The sequence below is a fragment of the Lynx canadensis genome, chromosome A2 (assembly GCF_007474595.2).
Source record: "Lynx canadensis isolate LIC74 chromosome A2, mLynCan4.pri.v2, whole genome shotgun sequence".
Taxonomy (NCBI): Eukaryota; Metazoa; Chordata; class Mammalia; order Carnivora; family Felidae; genus Lynx; species Lynx canadensis.
This window is the reverse complement of record NC_044304.2, coordinates 100,471,392-100,491,989: the sequence shown is the minus strand read 5'-3', so window position 1 is coordinate 100,491,989 and position 20,598 is coordinate 100,471,392. Positions and strand designations below refer to the sequence as shown.

The following is a 20,598-nucleotide window of genomic DNA, read 5'->3' as shown; positions in this document are numbered from 1 at the left end:
TGCTCATGCTAATGTGCAAATAGCAAATCTCACAGAAGGATATGATTGAAGACTAAAATAGTAGCTTTCAGATTCAGTTTCAATACAAATGCTGGAAGGATAAAGAGCAAACTGAGGATAGGGTGATCTCTTAGGAAGAGGGAGAAGAATGTCATCAGGAAGGCATACACAGGGATGCCGTCTCTTTTAAAAATGTATTTTTTTAATCGGAGAAATTGGCACATAGCTGTTCGTTATTTTATCTTCTACGGTGTTTTGGTGGGGGGGGGGGTTTGTGGGGTTGTTTTTGCAGTATACTATTTTTTTTTAAGTCAGATATAGAAACCAGAGGGGGACAGTTGTTAGCTATGTTAACACTCACAGAGAAGGAAAGTAATAATCCAGGTCTCTGGTTCATCCCTGCCCCTCTCTCATACCAATCAGTAAGTTTTTATTTTCATTCATGCAATGTTTCTACCTCAACATGCATCTTTTAGGTTGTGGGCCCAAATGCAGAGAGACTCCTCTAGAACTGCTGTTTGTGATCGACAGCTCTGAAAGCGTGGGGCTGGAGAACTTCCAGATCATCAAAAATCTTGTGAAGACTCTGTCTGACCAGGTTGCTCTGGACCTAGCTACGGCCCGCATCGGCATAATTAACTATAGCCATAAGGTGGAGAAGGTGGCCCACTTGACACAGTTCTCCAACAAGGATGACTTCAAGCTGGCTGTGGACAACATGCAGTATCTGGGGGAAGGCACCTACACGGCCACAGCGCTCCATGAAGCCAACCACATGTTTGAAGCCGCAAGGCCAGGTGTAAAGAAGGTGGCCTTGGTCATCACTGATGGGCAGACAGATATCCGAGATGAAAAGAATCTGACAGAGGTGGTGAAGAAAGCCAGTGACATGAATGTGGAAATATTTGTGATTGGGGTAGTGAAGAAAAATGACCCCAACTTTGAAATGTTCCACAAAGAAATGAATCTGATTGCTACTGACCCAGATAGTGAGCACGTTTATCAGTTTGATGACTTCATTACCCTGCAAGGTAAGACTCAGTATCAGGTGAAAGGAGTTGATGTTATTGCTCCAAGTACCACATCACTGGATTATTCTGACCAAAAATGGAAATCAGTAGGAGGCTAATGAGGCTTACACCAACATTTAATTGAACACATAAACTCCGGAAGGTAAAACACATTTAGCATCAATCCAGTTTAGAGAGTATAATCTCTTGTCTTTATTCATTTGGAATAAGTGCTGAGTTGGCCTTGGAGTTTGTTAACTGAGCTATCATGGTTGAGGATATGGTTAAAAAGAAAGAGTAGGATTGGGGATATTCTAAGGTAATGTTCAAAAAGTTACCTAATTGCATATGAGATGCAGTAAGCCAATAGCAAGGCAGAAAATAACCATGAAAGCAAAGTGAATTAAGAAGTACACAGGGAATGAAAAAAAGTTATGGTAATCTAAAGAGATGAGAAATACAATAACTGGGATTATTCTATTCTAGTCTCTGTTCTATTTCCTATTCTCTGCTCTTAACAAAATATGAACATAATGAAGAATAAACAGGTGGATATCAGGAGTTTATCTTTTTTTTAAGTTTATTTATTTGAGAGATGGGGAGGGGGAGAGAGAGAGAGAGAGAGAGAGAGAGAGAGAGAGAGAGAGAGAATCCCTAGCAGGCTCCATGCTGTCAGTGCAGAGCCTGATGTGGGGCTCGATCTCAAAAACCATGAGATCATGAACTGAACCAATATCAAGAGTTGGATGCTTAACCAACTGAGCCACCCATGTGCCCCAGGAGTTTATCTCAAAGTACAACATTGTGAATATTCATCATGCTACTCTGATGGGCTTCCCTCTATTACTTTACTCTTTCACATGAACTGATATTTTCCAGTGAGTCATTCTAAGACACTAACTCATCTACAATTGCAGTAGGGTCAGTATTGTTTCACAAGCAATATTCCAATTCTTTGGAAACTGATAACTCATTCCAGCTTAGGAAGTAAGTAAAACATATGCTTAATCTGTTTTAGTCTTAGGTTTGGCTCCCTCTTTCCTTCTCCACCCATCTTGGAGCGGGGTCTGACGTGGCCTAACACAGACTTTCTTTGCCTCATGCTGCTCCTGGCCTACTCTGGGTCCTAGCATAGCTCACCAGAAGAATAGCATGCCTCACTCAGAACCTTCTTACTTTCACTTTCTCCCTTTCTCCAGGCCTTTCGAACCTGGGGTTTCATTTCCTTAATACACACTGCAGGGTGACTGGTGGGTTTATCTGACATAGTCAATCTCACTGGGCTATTAATGTGTTAGAATGGCCATAAATATTATACATTTCAGACATATTATGTTTTGATAATTAAGAATTTTATCATCTTAACCAAAGGAGTTAGACTTCATTCCAGCCAATGAGGGATATATTTTTGGACTGGCTGGCCTTTTGCTATCCCTAAAACCAGAGATGACTGGCTATTATACTTCTTATGGGTAGAACTTGCCCCTTCCACAGAATACTTCAGCTAACTGATGCTTTGGATAGCAAGGATTTAAGTCATTCTTTTGCGTACTTTAGGTTGTTGTACGTTATTAAATTAAATTGAATTATTTTATCTTATTATTTTTGAAAGTTTATTTGTTTTGAGAGAAACAGTGCAAATGGGGGAGGGGTAGCAAGAGAGAGGGAGAGAGGGGCGCCTGGGTGGCTCAGTCGGTTAAGCATTCGACTTCAGCTCAGGTCATGATCTCGTGGTTTGCAAGTTCAAGCCCTGCATGGGGCTCTGTGCTGACAGCTCAGAGCCTGGAGCCTGCTTGGGATTCTATGTCTCCCTCTCTCTCTGCCTCTCCCCCACTTGTGCTCTGTCTCTCCCTGTCTCAAAAATAAATAAACATGAAAAAAAAATTTAGAGAGAGAGGGAGAGAATCCTAAGCAGGCTCCACACTGCCAGCACAGAGCTCCATGTGAGGCTCAAACCCACGAATCATGAGATCATAACCTGAGCCAATACGAAGAGTTGGGCTTAACAGACTGAGCCACCCAGGCACCCCAAAGTGAATTATTTTAGATGGCCTCTTATAGGTGAGGCCCAAATGCTTTAAAACTTAGTTCACCGAGCAGTTGACTTCAAGTGATGTGAAAATGTCTTTTTATTTTAAGCAAAGTGTGGAAGATCTCTTTAAACATAATTTGTTCCCACTCTCCCCCCCCTTTTATACTTCTCTTTTAAAAGACACCCTGAAGCAAAAAGTGTTTAAAAAGAAGTGTGAGGATTTTGATTCCTACCTCATTCAAGTTTTGGGTTCTCCACTACTTCAACCTGGGTTGGGGATATCAGAGGAAGAACTTGGTGGATCCACTCCAGAGCCTCAGGAAGAAATTTCAGAGTCTGTGAGTAACTGTCATGCCTAATTTGTGCCTAGCTTAAAATTGTGTATTCTGCTTTACATCAAAGACCATCTTGCCCTGCAGTGGCAAGAATCAACTGAGGGAGGGATATGTATTTTCAGGTCCTTGACTATAAATAGTGGTACTTTTGTCTTCATATATCTGGTTCTAAAATAGCTCTGGGGCTTGTGAACATGAATATGATTTTTAAAAATGTTTCCATATTTTATAAGTAATTATTTATTGAGTGCTACAAGTAATCTTTTTGTAGTGTACCCCAGCTACCACCAAAGAAATCGTGCACACTACTAGGACAGATTAACACTACACTATTTTAATCACCCAGTTGCCTTGCTCTGTGGATCCTTTCGTACAGGTCACAAGTCCCCCTCATCCTTCTGTGTATATGCTCCCCACTCTGCATCCTCGCAAGTTTCTTCTATGTGTGCACATGTTCAACCTGCCATTTTCCATGATCCAAGCCCTGCTCTTGCTCATTTAGCTTCCACCTCCTGTGCTCAGAGTGGGGATGGAGTGGGAGGCTAAGCATCTCTGTGGTACAAGGTGGATGCTCTGTTTCAGAGTTCCTCAATCACATGTGCGAGAAAGAACTGCCCCCTGAATGTGCTGAGACAAATATGACAATCCCCATAGCAAGCTTCTGGGCACTGACCTCAGCCAATCAGGTCAGGAGCAATAGCTGTTAGGTTCTTTTAGGTGAAAATTAGAGAGCCTGCCATAATTACCAGTAAAGGAGTGCTGTGGTCTCTTCCCCACCAAGTTACAATCGAAGCAGGGCTGACTGATCCCTACCACACATATGGACATCTCCTAGCAAGAGGCACACAGGTGTCATATCCCTATTCTGTGAGCTCAGTGAAGTCCCTGTGCTGTGCTTTAATGAAAGGACATGAAATATTCATTATTAGCAAATGCAGTAATATTCTAGCATCAGGATTCAATTAACTATCTAGTTGGACTAAGGCCCTGAGAAACCTCCAGATTACTAGCTGGACCCAGAACCATTCAGATGGCCTAGGTTGCCATTCCTAAGGGGACAGACTATAGGACTCACTGGATTTTTATACTCTGTTCAAAAAAGGGTATAAAAGTCTCTAATATATTTTTATTTGATTAAATACTGACTGACTCCAAGATGAGTAATTCCAGTGAGAGCAATAGAGTGCCCCTGGATTGCAGATTGAAATTCACATACACATTTATACCATATGGTCTATATCAGGGGTCAGCAAATTCTGTAAAGGGCCACATAGTAAAATTATTTACTTATTTATTTTTAGTTCTGCATGTCATTTGATCTCTTTTGCAATTACTCAGCCCTGCCTTTGAAGTGCACAAGCAGCCATAGCCAATACTTAAGTGAACCAATGTGGCTACATTCAGATAAAAGTTGTTTCTAAAAACAGACGAAAACTTGGATTTGGCCCATGGGGCTTGCTGATTCTGGTCTTCACTGAGCATTTAAAAGTAAATTACAGACAAGAAAGTACACAGTTTATCTCTTCCTGAGCATAGAATGCTCCTGGGGCCTTGCCTGCTTGTGTGACTTACCACTTTGTCCCTTCCCTACTCAATCTGTCCCCTTCTGAAGATTTCCTATATGAGAGCAAACTCAGGTTTGATTCAGCAAGTGGCACTTAAACCCTGAACTCTCCTTGTAATCAATGAATTCCATAGTACGTATTGATCATTTACCACTGTATCAGGTGGTGGCTCTTAAGACACAGTTTCTGCCCAAGAGAAGTCCATGGCCTATTAGGAATATGGAACATGCAAGAATTATTAAGAACTTTAGCAGAGCTGTGGGTGAGGCACAAAAGATGTTGCAGTTAATTTCAGAGTAAAGGAAGAATTTACAGAGGAAGTGGCATTGAGCTGAGTTTTAAGGATAAGTAGGAGTTTCTCAAGAAAAGGGTAGGGGGAAGGGTATTTCCAGCAGAGGGAACATGTGGGCAAAGGGGGATTCCAAAAGGCATGGCATTTTAAGGCATTAAGACAGGTTCAGTCTAACTGGAGCCTAAGACGTGTGTGGAAGAATGGTGAGTGTTACAGCTGGACATTACACATGTCATGTGGCAGGTGAAGGAGCTTGAACTTCATCTGTAGGCCAGGCAGCCAGGAGAAAGCAGAGGAGTTTCTAAAGTGAGGGTTGTATGGTCATGTTTGGTTTGCATGGGGAATAACCCTGTTGCAGCACAAAGAAGTAGAAGGAGGAAGAGGACAGGAGATTGGAGTGGAGCTGTGAGATCCTGTGATGGTCCCCAAGAGAGGTAATGAGGCCCTGAACTAATGCAGGGTGGTCAGAATGAAACCAGGCATAGAGTAGAAGTCATTTCTGGGGTAGAATTTAGTGACTGGAGGGATTGGAACTTAACCAGCTGGATTTCTAACTTGGATTGGAGTGAACTGAAACACCATCTGCTGAGATGGAGGCTATAGAAGGCAAATCTCACAAATTGTGAGATCATGACCTGAGCCAATAATTAAGAGGTGGACGCTTAACCAACTGACTTACCCAGGTGCCCCAGGGTGGGGTATTTTGAGGAAAATAATGAGCTAAGTTTGCTCCAGGTAAAGTGGAGGTGCCTGAAGGACCTCCAAGGCACTTACAACACAGAATGAGGGACAGCAAGCCCCTCTGCCTCTGCTATCACTACCCAGGAAGTTAGAGGGACCTGAGAAACAAATGATGTTAACAGATTATTACAGATGAAGCAGTCTAGTAGTTGTGGAGGGGAGGGCATAAGAAAAGTGCATCCAAAATGGTTTGGATTTATAACACCAAGCACCACATAAAGGGAAACTGAGGCTCAGCTAGGTTCTCCTAGGGTGCCTCTGAGCAAGATAGTGAAGCTTGCAAAGATCTTGAGCTTCTAGCCCTTATCTCTAGACCTTCTCACCCTGGCTCTCTTTGCAGAAGCACCAAGGCAAGATTGAAGTTTTAAACAATAAATGTTCCTAATAGATTTTAGACTGAACAAACATATCTGCATTTATATTCATAGCTCTGTCATGTGCATATATAATGTACACACACACATAAATACAAAAACATACTTATATACCTGTACATGCACACCACCTTTATCTTAAAGCATAATTACAAAAATAAATAAATAAATGTATAATTACAAGAATCCAAACATGTAATGTGAATCTGTCCAAACCTTTCGATTCTCAGATTGTTCCCAAGCCTACCCCTAGGCAATCCTGTAAAACAAATGATCCCAGAAGTCTTATTTCTGTTACTGTGTCTGTATTTCTTTTCTCTGTTGCCTCATTACCCCTTACAGCATTTACTTCTGGCCTTCCTTCTTCTCTTCTTTCTATCAAAATCTGTTCTTAGAGAAAAGTCTAGTTATTTATACATTTGTGTGAACTCTAAGTCAATGGGTTTCCACCTCCAAGAAGGACTTACATTTTAAGCATTGCATCTTTTTGTGGAGTGAACGTGAGGCACACTACACATCTGTGAACAGGTGGGTTGGGAAATGTAGAAAGCAGGTGCATTTCCCAGGTTCTACTAAATTCATAACACTTCGGCAACCCCTGCTCTGTTGCTCTCTTAGGCCAGTCTTGGGAAGCTAAACATGGGCATCCATTCTAGTCTGTTCCTCTCCTGAGATCTCAGGATAATGGATTCTTTCTTTGGAGCTGATTACATTTTACATTGTTAATAATTATTTATGCATATACCTTAACTCTCCTAACAGATTGAACTTTCTTGAGAACATGATCTGTGTCTAAATAAATGTTGTGTCCCACTTATGACTCAAAACTGTGCTTCATCTTTCATACAATAGATGCCCAATAAATACTTGTTGACCAAATGAATGCTATGCCAAATGTTAGGCTAAGAAAGAAATCTCAAATTTTTCTTCAATGAAAGGCATCAATTATACTGTTTTTAAAAAAATCCTTATCTTTCACGGGACTAATAATGTTGGCACTCATGTTCCTTTATTCTTTCTGGGCATATTCAGTTAGGTTAAGATTTCCAAGATATAAATGTGAGTGGGGCAATAAAATCAAGGACACATTATTTAGTCAGACCAACTGATTATATCCAGTAATGGTTCATTAAGCAAATAAGCATATTAATTTCCTGCATGAAGTCACTTTTTGTCATTCTAAATGCATTAATAAACTAATGTCAACACACAGGTTGTTTACTCACTGGAGCTGGTTTCTTATAACAATATTCTAGCTTTTTTTTTTCCAGTTGAAAGAGTAGAAAAGCAAGAAGCCCTGTGTACCTTTTCCTTAAAGCTTCTTTCTGTACCATGAAAATTTGTTCCCTGATTGCCAATAACTTGGATAACTGGCAGCAGAGATATATTCCTCTTGGTGGAAAGGAGGCTGTGGGATTCCTATGCAGGGTGCTTCCACAGCAAGCCAGTGAAGGGGGAGTCAAGCTAGTGTGGGAAGGGTGCCTCTGGGTAGCTCTGTACCAGGAGGAAGTGGGAAGTTGGGAGTCTTCTCGCCTTTGTTCTCATCAGGAGATGCAGTCCAATGCCAGGATGCAGGCCCCTCATTTCCATGGAGGAAATGTACACCTATTGATGTAAATGATGTAAATGGCAAACTAACATAGCAGGCTGATGGCTGGCCGTCCCGCCCTCTCACTGTCCACCCTCTCAGTTAGTGGGACCCTGTCCCCGGTCCCCATCCCACTTGCCTCATCACTCCCCTCATGTCCATCTCATTTTCACTCTTGCTGGCTCTCCCATCTCTTACCCTCCTTTCCCTGCAATGTGTATTCATTCTTACTCCATCCTGAGATGGGCTCCACTGGCAATTTCTTTAAGAACTAGAGCTCTGGCAGGTTTTGACTTGATATTGGAATTGGATGTGTCCCTTTGTCCTAAAATATGACCCTAGGCTCTATCCTCAATTCTAATGTGATACCTTTTAGTCTCCTACCTGTGCTCTGAGGCCCATTCCCTTCTGCGTCTTCCAAGACTAGGACCTTGCTTCACTGTTTTGTCAATATTTCCTTTCTTGCCAATATTTCTGACTCCCTCCCTACAGCTAGTAAATAGGTTTTAGACTCTCACATCTAAAACATTCTCTAACCCTCCCTTAGTTCATGTTCCTCTTGCTAATATCCTATCTCTATCTTTTTATAATAAAATTATTCCACAGGCCAGTCTCTGCTGTCTCTGCCTCTCTGTCAAACACACACATATCCCTTTACTCTCCTTCCCTTCCTCTCCGTCTCCACTTCCTTAGTTCTGTTCACTTGGGAAAAATTTCTGAAGGCAGGCTACTGCCTCCAATATGGCACTGAAACAATCTCCTAATTGCCACATCCTTACTGCCATCCTCTTACTTACTCTCTCATTTGCATAAACACCATGCCGCTCCTTTCTTTGATTTTGAGAGTCTTCTTTCTCCTTGTTCTCCCCCCAGCCTTCTGAACTTCCTTTCTCAATTGTTTTGGTGGATTCTCTGTTTATTCCTTAAATGTTAAACTCTTAACTTTTCTAACATCTGTTCTTAGCCTTCTCTTTCTGAGTTCCAAAGCCACCTATGTTAACAACTCTCAAAATCTGCCTCTCCAGTCCAGATCTTTCTCCTGGGCCCCAGGTTTACATTTTTTGTTATCTGTGCAGATCTTACTCTGCGTGTTCCACAGTCAGCCAACATGGAATACGTTCACAATGCTGCTCCTCCAGATTGCCTTCCTTAGGGATATAGTCCCACCAACCAGCCAGGCACCTGATGGGAAACCTGGATGCACTGGTAGCTGTAATCTTACTTTATCTCCATACTTGCTGGTATTGTCTTCTTTGGTCTGTTCTTATCATCTCTCAATCCATGCTGTCAACTCTTTTCTCCTCATCCATTCAGATTGAGGTCTCATCATTTCTTTTCTATGTTAATAATATGGTCTCAAAACCCTTGTCCTATCTCTCTTTTCCACATCCTCTCCAGTTTACTCATTACTTGCTGATAGTGTCATTTCATTTATTTTTTTACTCTTAAAAATAACATCATCAATTATTTCTCCTAGATATAATCCCATTTTGACTGAATTTCCTTTAAAAACCTGTCCATAATACAGTGACATCTATTTTAACTTGGTATAAAGCCCCCATGACAGTACATTAGGAAAAATAATATAAACACTTGGGTATATCTATATCTTCTCCTATAGGATCCTCCTAATAGGGTATTGAATTCCTCCTAACAGAATTCAAGCAAAATTCTGCAAGTTGCTTGATCATATTATACACATTATTAAATGAAATAGTCTATTCATAATCAATGCTCTTAAAACATGTGGACTTTTCAAACTTTCAGAAACAACTTGAGACCGAGACTAGTGTTAGTTTAGTTTCTCCACCAACAGGAAAATTAAGTTGATTTCCTGAAATCAGACCTAATTATTTGTGAGTGTCCTTGACTAAGCCACATATACAGACATGGTTATATTGATCAATATTATAATTTGTTTATAAAATAAAATTAATATTCTTTCATTGTGGTGGTCAAAAAACTCAAATTCTTGATAAAACCCTATGAAACAACCAATATTAGTATTGTTTGGTGAAGTTGCTGTATAAGTGCCATATGTTGCTAATAATAGACTTATTAAGATGCTTCTATCTTATGAAGGGGCAAAAAAAAAAAAAAAACACTGCAGACTGATCTAGAAGAAATATTCTGGACCTAGAAGTTAGGAAACTTGGCTTGTATTGTCAATGTTGAAGCTAAATATTTATTTCCTTGGCTCTGTAGTTGTTTTTTTTTTTCTATGTTATTATTTCAGAGATCTGGATGCATCTATTTAGTGTGTTGTGGTCTTTTTAAAAAGACTTTAAAAATTTACAGCGTATCTGACAGTGAATGACCTCTTAGAAATAAAATCTGATAGCTGCCTGACACTGCGTCAATCACCTATTACTTAAGGTTTCTGTTCCCTCATTTGCAAAGTAAAGGATTATTGCTAGACTCTTCTTCCTTTAAAAAAAAAATATGTTGGGGCGCCTGGGTGGCGCAGTCAGTTAAGCGTCCGACTTCAGCCAGGTCACAATCTCGCGGTCCGTGAGTTCGAGCCCCGCGTCGGGCTCTGGGCTGATGGCTCAGAGCCTGGAGCCTGCTTCCGATTCTGTGTCTCCCTCTCTCTCTGCCCCTCCCCCGTTCATGCTCTGTCTCTCTCTGTCCCAAAAATAAATAAAAGTTGAAAAAAATAAAAAAATAAAAAAAAAATATGATTAGAAAGAAGAGTCTGAAACATTTACTGGGCAACGGCAGAATGGAGGGCATTATACTCATGTAGAGGAGGTTTTAAACAGAATAAAATCCTGCAGTCCACCCTCTAGGAAAGCTGCAGGCCATCAGGGGAGGCACACAGCCCAAACTTAAGGTGTTCCTAACAGTCCTCAGCAGCCTTTACTGAAAATAAAGAGCATCAGTTTAGATATGTGCTGAGAGACCTGGCAAAAAGAAGTGTGGTCACCTGGGAAGAGTCAATTAAGGTTAGAAGCCTAAGAAATCAGGCACCTTGAAGGCGCTGGCTGTGGAGCCAGCTGGCAGGAGCAGAGTCCCCACAACCAACCAGGAGAAACTTGGATCCTCACTTTTGGAAAAAGCAAAGTCCAAACACATGGGCTAATGCAGATGATGACTAACATTCATCCAGAGAAGACATGAGCTCAGATTTGAAGAGCCTGTCTGTAATATATGCAAGATTCGGGGTAATGAATGACAAGACAAATGTTTGGAAATCACAAACCAAATGACCTTTTGGAATCCGGTGGCACCCTGGCTAGTAATTCTCCTTTTAGCTCTCACATTTGCTTTCTAGGATGTTGCATGAAATCTGTTTTCTCCTCTTAAAGATCTGCTCTAAGGCTGAAAGAGACTGACACTGTCACATGTGCTTGTCCAGCGTCACAAAGTAGCCCTGGACTCTAGGTGTTGCCCCCTCACGTGCCCCTAGCTCCTCTTCTGTGTTGTTTTCTGTGGGGAGTCCCTGCTCGGAGCTAAGACCACTGGTCTCCTCCAAGGAAGGCTGTTGAGGTGATAGGCTTTTGTTTTAGGTTTAAGATTTATAAAAGATCAGAGAATGCATAAAACAAGCAGTTGACTGCCTGCCACCAGGACATGACTCAGGTTTCCATTTGTTCACTCACTGTTGCTTCAGATAAAGTTAAAGTCCTTGCTTGTTTGTGGTCAGTCTGATCCTCCTCCTCCTCCTCCTTCCCCTCCCTCCAAAGGCAATGACTACCCTGAATCGGGTGAGCATTCTGCCAGTAAAGTTTGGGACTGCTTAAATACCACTTTTAGAGAGAGAGATGTCAGGGTCTAATCTTTTCTTATTTTAAAACAATGACATTAAAACCTAAAGGAATGGAATTAACCCAAAGTCCCCTCTCTCCTTCTCTCTCCCTCCAATGCACTCTGAATTTATCCAGTGACTAGTATTTGCTGTTTGCTGTTCTATGCAATAAAGATTTTTAAAAAGAAGACAAACAGGAAGGAAAGAAGGAAAGAAAGAAAATGTGGCATGGTTTAATTTCTCTTATCAGGGAGGTGATAGTTACACATGTGAAACAGGAAAGGTTAGGAAATAATGTAGGATTAAAGGTTAACTCCTAGATATCAGGGCCAAGGCAGGGAGCATTTGAAGGCACTATGCACGTACTGGAAGGGGAGCATTAGCACTGACTAGGTTATTGGGAAAGGTTTTGGTGCTGGGGACCAACTTTTCCTGGGCCCCTTAAGAGGGCAGACTTTGAGAGCCTGAGGCAGAATGAAAGGGAAGAAATGAAAGGTCATAGTAAGGTGGGCTGAGAGGAGTGGCTGGTGAGGTAGCGCGTGCGTGTTTGTGTGTGTGTGTGTGTGTGTGTGTGTGTGTGTGTGTGTAGGAGACACAGTGTGGCAGGGCTGTGGAGAACAGTTGAAGAATTTTTCACCTATCAAACTAGTAATTACATCTTTTTTCAGTCATAATAGCTAGGAAATGGTGATCATTTAAGAAAAAATACTAGTGAGAATGCAAATTATAAGACTTTTCTGGAGAAGACTGTCTCATAAGCTTCAAATATGTGTGTTCTTAGATCCAGCAATCAGCATGTGGTTTCCAACAGAAAAAAAGAAAAGCAAATAAATTAAATGTTTAAAAAGGTATTGTCATTGTATATTTAAAGGTAGTAATATAATTAAATGGTATTTTAGGGCCACAGTAATATAATAAGTTCAAAAAAGGAACATAGAAAACCTGTTAACACTCCAATATTTTTTATTTGTTAAAATAAATGCACAGAGGAAAAAGATTGAGGTAAAAATACACCTGAATATCATCTATGATTATTTCTGGGAGGTGGAATCCCTTGTGATTTTTATTTTCTTCTTGTTGCTTGTCCAGATTCTCTCAATTCCCTTCAAGGACTGTGTTTGTTTTTATAATAAGAAAATTATAAAAATGACAAACCATAATAATGATGCATTTGTTTAAATAATCTGAAATCTCATGGAACCAAAAGGGAAAATAATTCTCACTGATGAAAAAATATTAATTCCATTTGCTCTAGAACCTGAGGTATAATGCTCTAGCAGTCAAAATTCCCAAATGATGCTGTGACTGAGAAAGAAAACACACACTCCTACACTTACAAGAGGTAAAGAGTAACTTATGAGGCCCTAAGGCTTGAACAAGGGAATGATTTAAAGGCCGAGTTAGTTCCTTTAAGAAAACTGCTGCCCAGTGCACTTCTTCATAGGAAACTTCTCACCTGACAGATAGTAGATCTGAAGTGTAGCCTACTGCCTATTGGCTTTTTTACGTTTGATAAACTACTCCTTAGTCAAGCTTTTAAGTTATTTTTTTCCTTAACAAAATATGTGCAAACAAAACAAAACCAAAACATAGGATTTCTTTCTTGAAACAGGCATTTCTCAGATTTTATCACCAGCTTACCAATGATTTGGGGGAGGCTCTTTATTCGTTTGGAGCTTTAGGTTCCCCTATAGAAAATGAAGTATTCACAGAATTTTCCTTTAGCCTTAAAATTCTGTAGTTCAATGATGACAACAAAATTGCACATTCAAATCGATATATTGTACACACAAGACCATTCTCAAAGAAGGAGGAAGGCCAAGTGATCCATCGTTTTATCTCCATTTGTCCCAAAAGTTGTGTTTTGGGGCTAGTGACATACCATAATTGTATTTGAATTGAGTGCTCTTTATATTGGGCTGATGACTACATCAGTCCCAATGGAAATGTTTGCTTTGATTTACCTGGTAGTACTTTAATCATTGTAAAAATGTACACAATGAGTAATAGAACTGATTAGTCCTTCCGTGTGTGTGTGTATGTGTGTGTGTGTGTGTGTGTGTCTATAGTTTAGACAGCAGAGAGCAGCTAATGATAACAGCTGGCTCTGGTCCCAGGATGATAGGAAACACAGGTAAGAAAACATCAAAAAATGACTTTACTTAGTTAGATTTGCCTATTTAAATAAATAAACAAAAAGAAAACAAAAAGAGTGCCTTGCAAGGATAAGTGACCATACCGTGCTAAGACCAAGATAAATGATTGACTCAATTCCCTGTAGCTGGGGTCCAAGGGAAAAGAAGTAAAAGAACTTAATTGGTCCCATAAAAGACTGACCTTGTCAACAATAACTGACGTGACTTTTTTTTCGAAACAAAATACCTTTTTTGCCTTGTCTCATTACATATCATAAATTCAGACAGAACTCGGAAACTTGAGTCCAGAAAACTTGCTTTTGACATTATGTTCCTTTGTTTCTTCACTAACAAACATTTTTAGAACTTCTTAGAAGCTGAGCATCCTGCAGCATTGGGCATTTGCTGGGGTCCAGATAACAGGATGAGACGAAAAGCAATTGCTACTATTTTTATTTCACCTGCATGATTGTCCTCTGCCACCCAATTCCCAATGCCAAAATCATTTGAGGGTTTGTTGTAGATATTTTGGAATATATTGTTAATTTCTCTAGTGTTAAGAAATGGAAAAGTCCGTTAAAAAGGCAAGATCAAAGAAACTAGTGGTTATTTCCCCTCCTCATGACAGTGAGTATGAAAAGAATGGAGATAAACTTCTCCCAAGCCCATACCTTTCATACTCTGAATGTGGATCTCTCCGGAAGGCAAGCACAGGGACATCTGTGCCTGGCAGAAGGGAAGTCCATAACTTAGGTACTCTGGGATGCATGACACAGAAGAGGGGCATCATTCCCTGAGCTTTTATTGAAATAATATTGGAGAGTTGGGGAGAAGAAGCAATGCTGAGGTTTTCCTGAAATATTTCCCCAAACTAGAAACGTGAATTTTTTTGTGTGTAGGTCACTGTCTCTGGAGCCCAGGACAAAGAGAAAGAGCCTAACTGGGCTGATGGCCTGACTACCACTCCTTCACCTGAGGCTGCTACCACCCAGGAACCATTGCTCAGCCTCCCTGAGGAGGGGGCAGAGGGTCTGGAAACAAGAATTCCAAGTCCCATTTTGAACTTAAAGCCAGAAAAGTTGGCGCACCAAGGTAAGAGATACCTGGCAATCAGCTGCTGCATCTACAATGTCAAGGCACAGAAGGGGTGTGTCTCTGAAATCTCATTCAGAAATAACATGTGTTGACTCAGGGAGGACAAAAGACACTTTTCATTTTATTATAGGTAGAATAAGAAAATAGAATGGTCATAGGACAAATTTGTGCAATAAGAAAATTTTAAAGCTCTTATAATGTTTAGTTTTTTAGAGATTTAGGAGTTTTTTTAATGTTTACTTATTTTTGAGAGAGAGAGAGAGAGAGCGCGCACAAGCAGGGGAGGGGCAGAGAGAGAGGGAGACAGAGATTCCAAAGCACGCTCCAGGCTCCAAGCTGTCACCACAGAGCAGGGCTTGAACTCACGAGCTGTGAGATCATGAAACTGAGCCAAAGTCAGACACTTAACCAAGTGAACCACCCAGGTGCGCCATGTTTATTGTTTTTCGTTTGTTTGTCTGCTTGTTTTATTTAAATGCCTTTACAAGGGTACCTGGGCAGCTCAGTTAAGCATCTGACTCTTGGTTTCAGGTCAAGTCATGATCTCCCAGTTCATAGGTTTGAGCCCCATGTCAGGCTCTGTGCTGACAGTGTGGAGCCTGCTTAGGATTTCTCTCTCTCTCTCTCTCTCTCTCTCTCTCTCTCTGCCCCTTCCTGGCTTGCTCACTCTCTCTCTAAAAAAATAAATACGGGGCGCCTGGGTGGCGCAGTCGGTTAAGCGTCCGACTTCAGCCAGGTCACGATCTCGCGCTCCGTGAGTTCGAGCCCCGCGTCAGGCTCTGGGCTGATGGCTCGGAGCCTGGAGCCTGCTTCCGATTCTGTGTCTCCCTCTCTCTCTGCCCCTCCCCCGTTCATGCTCTGTCTCTCTCTGTCCCAAAAATAAATAAACGTTGAAAAAAAAATTAATAAAAAAATAAATACACATAAAAAAATAAATAAATTTAAATGCCTTTACAGATGATTGTGTTCTCATTTTGCCATGGCCCCTACCACTCCCTATTGTCTTATATGTGGCCTTGACTCATGTAGACATTTGAATTTTTGACTCCTAGATTATAGAAGAGAAAAAAGCTAGAACCTAGATTCCAACTCATCAACACATTTTCTGTGGAGTTAGTATCTATAGAAATTAATCATTATATACATCGTTTCTGAAGAACATGCAAGAAAGACAACATCTTTGCCCAAAAGAACTTTAGATTGGTTTGACAAGTTACACGGTATACATTACTCAGTTATTGTTTTTAACAGTGGAGATAGTGAAAGTCTGCTCCTTTCCATTCGGTCTAAGAAGTCTTCATAGGAGAAGGAGATTTGGAAGTTAGTTTTAGAAAATAAAGGAATACAGACATGCTCTATATCCGGGGAAATGATTACAGGAGATGGAGAAAGGATTTGTTTTACAATTGAGAAATGAAGCTTGTGGCATATAAACTGTCTCACAGAACACAAGTCTCAGGCGGTAAGTACCTACTTGGTTTTTGTGGTTTTTCTCACCTTGGAATCACTTCCTCAGGAAGGAATACTAATCAAGACACTAAGGAGTACCATGAAAGAAAGAGAGATTTAATGAATGGCTTTCCTATTGTAGTTCTCCTTTGTCTTTTTTTCCTCTTTACAATGGAAGTGTTTCTGAGACTTATTTGCAAATAGACATTAAAAGGTCATGATTTTATTGTCAGGAACTATTCTTTTTATTTTAAAAACTTTAAAAATATTTATTTATTTTTAAGAGAGAGAGAGAAAGAGAAGGGGAGGGGCAGAGAGAGAGGGAGACAGAGGATCTGGAAGCGGGCTCTGTGTTGACAGCAGACAGCACAATGCAGAGCTCAAACTCATGCACTGTAAGATCATGACCTGAGCTGAAGTCGAATGCTTAACCCACTGAGCCACCCGGGCGCCCCAAGAACTACTCTTCTTAAGAGAAACCTGTGATATAAAGAGAGCCCTTCATTTTATTTATTTATTTTGTGGTAACTTATTTTATTTTCATTTATTATTTCATTTGTTATTTTTATTATTTTATTTATTATTTTCATTTTACATTTCATTTATTTATCTTGAGAGAGAGGGAGAAAGGGTGCCTGTGTGTGCAAGAGCAGGGGAGGGGCAGAAAAAAAAGGGAGAGAGAGAATCCCAAGCAGGCTCTGTGCTGACGCTCTATCCCACAATCCATGAGATCATAACCCGAGCCTGAACCAAGAGGCGGGCACTTAACTGACCAAACCACCCAGACACCCCAAGGATTTTCCTTTTCTAGTGGGCACAATTACATGGGATCACAAGTGGCGCTTTCTAGAGGGAATGTGTACAGAAGGCTGAGATCCTCTTTATTCCAAATGTTAATCTGATTTTAGATCAAGTCCAAAGTAAACGAAGAACTCCTGTTTTTCTCTTACCAACTAATCCCTGCAAGAGTGTTAGCCAATGAAGGCTCACGGGGTTATGTTTTCAGGGAAATATGCATTTTTAATGAGGTTGCATGAAGATCTAAGGAGTATCCAATAGTGGAGTTTCAGGTGCTGGAGGAAATATTTTAGGTATCAGGGAACACGTCTTTAACTTGGAACCATATTTTCTTCCTTGATGTGTTTCTGTGCATGGAGAATAAACTTTACAAAGCTTTCTCTTTTCATCTTTTCAGGGGGAAAAAAGCCTATAATAACATGGTATCCTTTTCTGACTCTAGATCCTAGATGCTTGGAACCCCTAAAGCCGGGAGACTGTGGCGAATATGTAGTTCGATGGTATTATGACAAACAGGTCAACTCCTGTGCCCGCTTTTGGTTCAGTGGCTGTAATGGCTCAGGGAATAGATTCAACAGTGAAAACGAGTGTCAAGAAATCTGCATTCAAGGATGAGTAAGTGAATCAACCTCTAATGAGTGTAGTCTGCACACCTAGAAAGAGCTTCTATATTTCAACACATTCACCCAATACAAATAAAACACCACACCTGAGTACCTACTGAGTACTTAAAATTCACAAGCATAGGTGAGTCCTTACAACCACCCCTAGGATGTAGGTATTAACTACTTTTATAGGCAAAGAAACTGAGGCTCTGAAAAGTTCAGGGACCACTGGACGGTTACCCAGCTAAAAAGTGGCAGGGCTGGGGATTTGAGTCAGGGATGTGTAACCTCAAGACACAGGCTATCACTACATCACAGCCGGCAATGTAGTTCTGATACGAATTATGTCAGATTAAACACCTGGCCCAACCTCCCAATGTCCCCAGCACCCACCCAGTACATCTCACTGGTCTCAGTGCCCAACCCCCTTACAGCCCTGTCTATAGCAAAAGGGCAGTGGTAGAAAAGATTTGAGTCTGGGAATCAGAAGGGATGGGAGTGTGTCTGTGCATAGCATGTGGCGAGATCAGAAAGACATCCTGCTTGGGGGAAACCCAGCAAGATGGTGATTATGGGAGATGAGAGGTACTGGGATAGGAGTGAGGTGCTGAGGGTAGTTAGATTTTTGCTTCCCTAGCCCTGAAAGTGATTGAGAAACCAATCTGAATGAAAATTCAGGGGTGCCTGGGTGGCTCAGTTGGTTAAACATCTGACTTTGGCTCAGGCCTGATCTTGTGATTCATGAGTTCGAGCCCCGCATTGGGCTCTGTGCCAACAGCTCAGAATCTGGAGTCTGCTTTAGATCCTGTGTCTCCCTCTCTCTCTTCCCCTCCCCCACTTGTGCTCTGTCTCTGTCTCTCAAAAGTGAATAAACATTAAAAAATTAAAAAAAAAAAAAGAAAACTACTTAACTCAAATTTATTAACAATTGTCACTTCTCACTCCTCTAACATGTTTGGTAACAAAGGTAAAAAAACAAAACTATATTTAAGACAAAAGTTGTAATTTAAACAAAGAAACTCTTTTCACCCTTCCTTTAAAATATGTAAATGAGTCACTCAGTTTTCAGGGGCAGAATGAGAAAGCACTTGATAGCCAGGGACTCGCTGAAGACCATAGGCTCCGGAACAGGGTATTTTAAAGGCAAGACTTATTCTGAAAACTGAGCCACTAAACTGAAATACGACCCAACAGAGTAACAGAGAATTGGCTCTGTCACTTTTGTAATAATTTTGCGACATCCAGCCCGGGAAGATCATTAGTTCTGAGCTGTGCTTAGACAGCATTTTTATATATCATCTTACAACACACTTTTTTCTTCTTTCAGGCCTGTGACCCTCATTCAAGTTTGGAGATACAAAAAAGGGCAGTCCAGGAAGAGGAAGCTGGAAGAATAGCCATCTTAACAAAAACAATTTTGTGTGGTTTAATTACATTTTTATTATGTAATATTTGAGACCACAAAAGAATACATACGATATACTTGTAAGTTACCAAACACTATAACAAGATGAACATCAGTGAACATATCATACAGACAATGAACCAGACATAATCAATTCTGTTGAAGCTTCCTGTGTTCCCTTCTGCAATCCCAGCTCCTTGTTCCCTGCCAGGGATAACTCATCTTGAATTTTGTGTTTACCACTTCACTTTGCTATCAGGTTTTTATAGGTAATTTTACATGTAAAATCATTTTTTTTGTAGCTCTGCACAATACATAGTCTTGCTTATTTTAGCTTTATAAAAATAGGGTCATGTTCTAGTCTTCTGCAACTTGCTGTTTTCATTCAATATTATCATTAATCTATATGTTTTACCATATCTAAATGTATTCCTAAGTAACTTATTATTTAGGTTTTTTGAGCTTTAGAACATTTGTTTCATAATATGTAATTCTTTGCAACTTGGTGTGTCAATATATTCTAATTCATAAATGTCCATTTACATTCAAAGTTGCATCATATCTGTGGGCATATATCACAAAATATGTTTAACCATTGCTTTGTCTATGATTAAACTGTTTCCATTTAATTTTTCCCCCTGTTCCATCAGTGTTGCTACAAATGCTCTTATGTAGTTTTGGGTGTATGGGTACCAGTGTTTTTCTAGGGTATATGCTGGGTATAATGATGGAGTTGTTGGGTTCCAGGACATATAAATATTCAAAAATAGTATATTATACCAATTTTTCCCCCAAAGTGTTTTGAACCAATTCATTATAAATTCCCACCAGTTGTGTATAAAAGTTTCCACTGTTTGATAATCTTGTCAACACTTAGTATTGTCAGACTTCTCTGTTTTGCTAAAAGTGGGTGTAAAATGATATCTTGTTTTAATTTGACTTTCTCTGGTGGCATCTAACCTTGTTTGTTTACCATCTGGGCTGAGGCTTCTGTGAAATGTCTGTTGATATTTGGAGAAGATTTTTCTATTGGATTGTCTTTTCCTTCCTTATTTAATTCCTGGAGTTCCTTATAGATTCTGATATTGAATTCTTTGTTTATTATTTGTGTCCTCATATCTTTCTAAAAGCATTCATTATCATTTCACATAAATTAATATCTTAGAAAAAATTCTTCATTTAAACAAATTCATTTAAAGTCACATCAGACTCTGAGCACTGGGAAATTTTAAACCCAGCTTTAATCAGGCTCTTAGAATTGCTAACAATCCTTAGAGTCTTCTAGTCCTATGTCTCCTCTGTTGCTTATATCCTTCAGACAAATACTCTAAGTGACTGGGTCGTCATGGGGTGAACATTTCTGGTAGGACAATTATCTCCTTCTGAGGCAGCCCATTCTTTAGATAACATTGACTCTCACGGATGC

The 20,598-nt window shown here is 40.2% G+C and overlaps 1 protein-coding gene across 1 annotated transcript in view; it reads left to right on the top strand.

Moving 5' to 3' along the window:
• Nucleotides 1-19,807, top strand: part of COL28A1 (collagen type XXVIII alpha 1 chain) — a 181,856-nt gene extending 162,049 nt beyond the window's left edge. The window contains exons 32-36 of the mRNA XM_030308009.1: nucleotides 477-1,031; nucleotides 3,223-3,380; nucleotides 14,720-14,912; nucleotides 17,605-17,777; nucleotides 19,095-19,807. Of these exons, the coding sequence (XP_030163869.1) occupies nucleotides 477-1,031; nucleotides 3,223-3,380; nucleotides 14,720-14,912; nucleotides 17,605-17,777 (1,079 nt within the window). The 3' untranslated portion in view covers nucleotides 19,095-19,807. The remainder of the gene's footprint in view (nucleotides 1-476; nucleotides 1,032-3,222; nucleotides 3,381-14,719; nucleotides 14,913-17,604; nucleotides 17,778-19,094) is intronic.
• Nucleotides 19,808-20,598: the final 791 nt, after the last annotated feature.